Source organism: Poecile atricapillus, chromosome Z, assembly GCF_030490865.1.
Source record: "Poecile atricapillus isolate bPoeAtr1 chromosome Z, bPoeAtr1.hap1, whole genome shotgun sequence".
NCBI lineage: Eukaryota > Metazoa > Chordata > Aves > Passeriformes > Paridae > Poecile > Poecile atricapillus.
This window is the reverse complement of record NC_081289.1, coordinates 18,138,773-18,144,772: the sequence shown is the minus strand read 5'-3', so window position 1 is coordinate 18,144,772 and position 6,000 is coordinate 18,138,773. Positions and strand designations below refer to the sequence as shown.

The window sequence follows — 6,000 nt, the reverse complement described above, 5'->3', positions numbered from 1 at the left end:
GCAACTGTAGGTTCATTTGACCTCTAAGGTATGATGCTGAAGTTAAAAGTTGGATGGAAGAGCCACGTGAGAGAAAAGCTTTCCCATCACTGTGAGAAAGAATGAAGCAACACAGAGTCCAGTGGAGATGTGAGTGCCGTGTTGGACTCAGCTCTACCTTGGCACTGGCATTAATTTGAGATTTTATATATATATATATAATTTTATATACATATATATGCATGTATAGGCATACATAGGCATATATATATATATATGTCTGTGTGTGTGTGTGTATTTGTTTGCTATTTGCTTTAGCACACTGTCCCATTCTCAGGTCTAGATTTGGGGCAGTTGGTCCTGGGGACAGGTTGGACAGAAGGGGCCAGAGTGCAGAAGAAGCCAGAGATCAGAGTGAGGCCCAGGCCCCCCCACGCACAGAACATGGACCAGCCATAGCCATGGCTGATGTCGTCGGGAAGTCCGTACAGGTAGCGGGGGTAGCGGGAGAGCTCAAAGTTGATTCCAGCCACGCAGGTGCACAGTGAAATGATGCAGAAGGTTCCTGGAGGAGAGCAGGAAGGGGAGAAGGAGGGAGGAAAAAAACAAAGAGAAGTTAGAAGAGTGATAGACACAACCCTTTCCAAACTGCCCGAGAGGAGTTGGTGCAAGCAGTAAGGAGGTGCCTGAGGGAGGATGTTTGCACAGAGAGTGGCTTAGTCTGGAGGCTCCATGGGGAAAGAACTCAGTGCCACAAGAGCCTTGAATATTGATCTGCTGCTGAACAGAGCTGTATGGGAAACTTCAACAGGAACAGTTTTTCATTATGAGCACTCCCTTGGGAACCAGAGTGCTCCATGGAACCATTGATTTTTCTAAAACTTTGCTTTAGACAAATAGAGAGTGAATAATCTTGTTTTGACATTTTTTGGGAGGGAAAATAACCCTAAATTTTTTTGTTTCATTCCAATTTTTCAGCGATAGACTTTATAGAATATTACAATATACTTGACGTATTCTGGCTCTGTTGAAATGTACATTTGAACTTACGGGGGAGATTTTCTTTATTCTTTTCTTATATCAATACAGAACTTTTCATTATGCAGTCTTCTTTTAAATATCACTTTAAAAATCTTTAAATCCTTCACAAAACTCAGATTCTGCCTCCTGCATGACTCCAGTTTCAATCTAGATGCTCTCTGCCATGTCATTGAAACCTTCAAAATATCCTGTTATTGTTTTCCATCTCTGCAGCAATATTTCATTTCTTATTTCTTCTTGAGAACACTGCGAGGACAAACTTCATAACTCTGTCAGGTGGTGTTATGGAAAGACACATATCAGATGAGGCTGAACCTTATCCCACCCAGATGAGTCTAATTTTGATCCTTGGCCTCCAGCTTCATCGAAGCTAAACTCTGAGCTCCTGAAATGTCACAATTGCCACCCACACACCAAATAATGGATAGATACAAATGCTACACACCTGCCGCAAGAGATAACGACTCAAGTCAGCATGAAGTTGGCACTTTATTTTTCCTCTCTAATTCCTCCCTTTGTGGGCCTCTGAATTCCCTGGAGAGCCCTGGGCACAAGAGGCGACCTGCAGGACTCGTGCTACAGGACACACACGGTCAGTCCTGCGTCTCCTCGCTCTGCTCGTGCATGGATCAGTCACGTGTGATGTGTGCTACCTGCGCAGCACATCCTGCATCTGTTCACTAGCAGCTGCTGCTGAGGAATCTCTTCTTCCTGGTCACATCCCTAAGCCAGCACACTCTTCCAAAGCAGTCACAGTCAGACTAGTTTAAGTGAAACATCTTGTGTTCCAGTGCCCTTGCTTCCTTCTACTCCTTCCTGCCCCTGGCTCTGCTTCTCTTCTGCAGCACTTTTGCTGTTGTTTCTCTCCTGCTTTGCTCTTTTTAGTTGCAGTTGCATTGAATAAATGAATTTGACACTCCCCACTCTGAACACAAAGGTAAGATTATTTGGTGAATTCACATGCAATTTGGTTCAGAAACTGGAAGCATTGTCAGGAGCATACACACATCACCGAAGCATGTGAACTTTCCACTCTACCCACCTCGTTTATTTAGTAGCAACCTCACATAGGCATTAAATCTATAAATCTCTATCATGGACCTGCTGTGAGATCACTGTTATGGTCCTCTCTCAGTTATCTCTTCTGATCACTGCTGTGCCTGTTTGGATGGCCTTTTCTCCACTATATTTTGGAAAGTCACTTGTAGATAGTCTCTGCTGTAAAGGTCAGGTGCCTCCCCTAAGCCATTGAACAGCTGCCAGATGGCCCAGGATATCCATAAATACTCATATTATGGGAGTGCCACTGGGTACCAGTGAGGACCAGTGAGCTGCTGCAGTTGTACTATGCCTATTTCATTCCAAACAGCCTTCTTGCCCCCCACCAGCACCCCATCAGTCTGCAGTCAGTGGTCTGGATTCTTGCAAAAATAATCTTGTGAGATCCCAGGATCTGGAGTTGTCCTATACTGCTTCAAAGCACAGAACAGGATAAATGGGAAGATCTCCCTCCCACAATCCATTAGTCAAAAATCAGGGTGTTTGATTAAAAACCACATGTCCTTTCCTTGTTTTACTATGTTACTTAGGTTATTCAATAATATGAAGATGTCTGACAAGAATGCTGTGTTCTATGTCAGAGTGACTAGTACATTGTTGGATCAGGGAAAAAAAAGATGCCTCAGAGGCACTGTGCTCTGAATTGGCTCATTTCAAATGGTTGTGGTTAGAAAATGACAGGGAAGGCCTTTCTTTGCTAGTAAGAACATGGTAATTTCTGCTGTCTCAAAATAGAAGATTGTTAAGAGAAGTGGGTGGGAAAATCTGTGTGGCCAGACTAAAGCTGCATTTGCTAAGTACAAAAGGGAAGGAAATAACTTAGGATTTCAAATACTCCCTGTGCTTGCACTCTTTGTCCTGTTGGTTTTGATCACAAGCTCTTCAGTGCAATGAATGTTGCATACTCTTTGTATCTGAACAGTGCCAATATATTGGCACTCCACCTTGCTGAGGGTACTCTGCCCCTTAACAAGGGTAAAACAAAGAGGACCAAGTAACAACACTTGAGAACTAAGCAAATCACAAGCATGAGGCTTCTCTAGAAAAAGCCTGGGTTCTTTCTGCAGAATGTGCTAACCCATGATGACAAATAATGACTGCCGTGCACAATGTCACAGAGTGCAGAGTACAGTCCTCAGCCCATCACCCCCCCGTGCCTCTGCAGGATGTCTTGTACGACACAGAGTTATCTGTCTCTCTGGCACTGTTCATTGCAGACACAAAAAATGCCATTTTACGCCATCTAGAAAAATCTTTATGGCCATTTTATGAGTCCTATGTGTTGCTTGTGTTCAGCCAAGCAAGGAAGTTCCTGCTTATAGTTAATCTGGCCTCTCACCAGGAAGGCTACTGATGAAAACCGAGTAAGGTTCCTACCTCTTGACTGTTCAGTAGCTTTTCCTCATGAACTGGCAATCATAACACAAAAGATCATTCTTGCAAATTGCACAGTTGTTGGTCATTGTAGTGGAAGAGTCATGGGTAAAAGGATGCAAAACCTGAGCTTACCCATGGAAATGAAGCTTCTGCTAGTCCAGGTATGACATGGAGCTGAGGTGGCAGGAGGAGGAGGGAGGCTGTCACTCCTGCCCGTGACACTCTGCACTACAGACACGGTGCTTCAGAGGCAGAAGGACTGCAGGAGGTCATGAACATTCCCAATCCTACGATCCTTTTCATCCCCAGAAGTCAAACTGAACCCACATGCAGTTTCCTCTCATGTTTTTGCTGTCAGTAAGGTATCCTCCTACATGTGCACTAATGCCCTGGATCCCCTGGAAACTGCATTGAAACAAACTTCAATTTCTTTGTGAAAAACACTTCCCATAGCTGTGATTCAAGCAGATGACCAGACCTGAAGGCTGGCAGTTCGGCCACGGCCCTGACGCACAAAATGTGAATGGCAGGTGGCAATAAGATCTTGCTGGTACATGAGCTGCACAGGGAGATAAAGGCCATCTCCTTCAGCAGCTGAGGGGAGCAGAATTCACAAAGTTCTTTGTGCTGGGATTTGCACATTATCCTCCTAAGTGAAACTTAATGAATGAGACAAGGCAACAGTGGGATTTTTGACAGGTAATTCATGTGCCACTGCAAAATGCTTCAATCATGTGAGAGATGAAATTTCATGTAAAGCTGTGTCTGTGCCATAGAAACTGCTGTTTGACATGTAGTGAAACCTCCATCCTGATTCCTTGTCAGGTAGCCTCCCTTCATCTTGGCCTGTTTCTGACAGTGCCTGTCCTGCTAATGGGCTGATGATCATCAGTGGTTTGAGAACCTGAGCTATTAAATACCTCTTGGTTATCTTGTGGCTATCTTTCTTATATATTTCAGAATAATATAAAACCTTACACTGACTGTCCCTTTCATTTAGATTGGAAGGTTTTTTAGGACAGAGATGAACTTATTTGCTATATAAGATTGGGGTCCTGCCATCCTTGCTGCAGGGGGAGACATCATCTGAAGAGGGATGGCAGGGAAAGGTAATATCAGTGTTGGTCAAAGCCTAATACCACATGGATTATGAGTCAGAGCCTTTTGCTGTAGCTGTTTTCAAGCATGATTATATCAAGCAGTGCCATGGGCCTCTGCTGCAAGGAATTAATTTTTTCTTTTTTGTAAATGTCCCTTTCTTTCCAATCAGCCCAGCTGTGTGAGGGTCTGCAATGCCTCCACAGTTTTTAAACCTCACCTCCAGGGGAGACCAAAACTGCTTGTGAGTGAACTGATTTAAACACAAACAGGCTCAAATCATCCATACCAAATCTGTTTGAATTTTCCCTAACGCTAGTATCCCCTTGAGCCATGTCAGAAGCCACGTCCTTCACCCACAGACCTGGCTCCACTTCCCCAGTGTTAGAGCTTGTGGGATTTCCCAAGGTCTGTGGTGTTTTGTGAGACAAGAACTAAACCTTTCTTAGATGCACTGCAGATGAAGGTGAACCTTCGTGGTGCTGGTGCACAAACAGACCCTGTTGGCAGGAGCTTCATCTAAACATCCTCATCTTTATTATTAGGGAGGAGGGGTCTGACCGAAACCTGAAGGAGACATCACCAATTTGAAGGCATGGGAAATCCAAAAAATGAGTAATTAAAATGATCTGGGCACCAAGCCCATCTCTGAGACCCTCCTCTTACAGATCATTTGTCTCATGATTTGGAAATAGCTTCTTTCTCATCTGACAGAATGATGTTCATTCTCTCCCTTCCCCCCACAATGGATAGAAATGACTCACAAACTGTGCTGTCAGATGTACAAAGTAAACAACCCCAAAAACTGATTCTTCTTGCCTTCTGCTATTTTTTAAAGCATATAGAAATGTCAAGTATTACTTATAAATTAGTAGATAGAAAAAGAACCGCGAAGGTATGGATTTTAAGATGTCCTTTGAAACCATGCAGCTTTCAAATAAACGTAAATCTCTGCCTTTTAAAGTATATCTAGTAGCTTCTTGTGGCCACTAATGTCTTTGGAAGGAGTGCTGTTTACTTAATTATCATCACTTTCTTTTATTATAGGGCTATGGGAGAAAAAAATCTCACAAGTGAAACATTATCTTTACTTTCTCTCTGCCCTACTAGCTTTTACTATTTTCAAGGTACATCAAGCAAACAAACAAAATTAGGTCTGATCCTAAAGTGGAGTGTGTAGCATTAACTATTTAACTTACATCCCAATCAAATGAAATTATTAAAAAATACACCAGATTCCCTCCCAATACAGTGATGACAAAAGCCTTTTGGAGGGAGGGAGCAGCTTTGCAGTAAACTCCTTCTGTGCACGGATTAAACGCCTCAGCAGCACGCAGCTCTTGAGAACACTTTATTGCTCTGTGCATACACGCACAGAATATAAATTATTGCTTAATTATGTACTGTTCCAGCAGAAGCAGCTTGCAGCATCACCAATAGGCTGCA

At 43.2% G+C, this 6,000-nt stretch overlaps 1 protein-coding gene across 1 annotated transcript in view; it reads right to left on the bottom strand.

The window, feature by feature from the left end:
• Positions 1–293: 293 nt before the first annotated feature.
• Positions 294–6,000, bottom strand: part of LOC131573058 (transmembrane protein 178B) — a 215,153-nt gene continuing 209,446 nt past the window's right edge. Inside the window, exon 4 of the mRNA XM_058826639.1 lies at positions 294–544. Within this exon, the coding sequence (XP_058682622.1) occupies positions 294–544 (251 nt within the window). The remainder of the gene's footprint in view (positions 545–6,000) is intronic.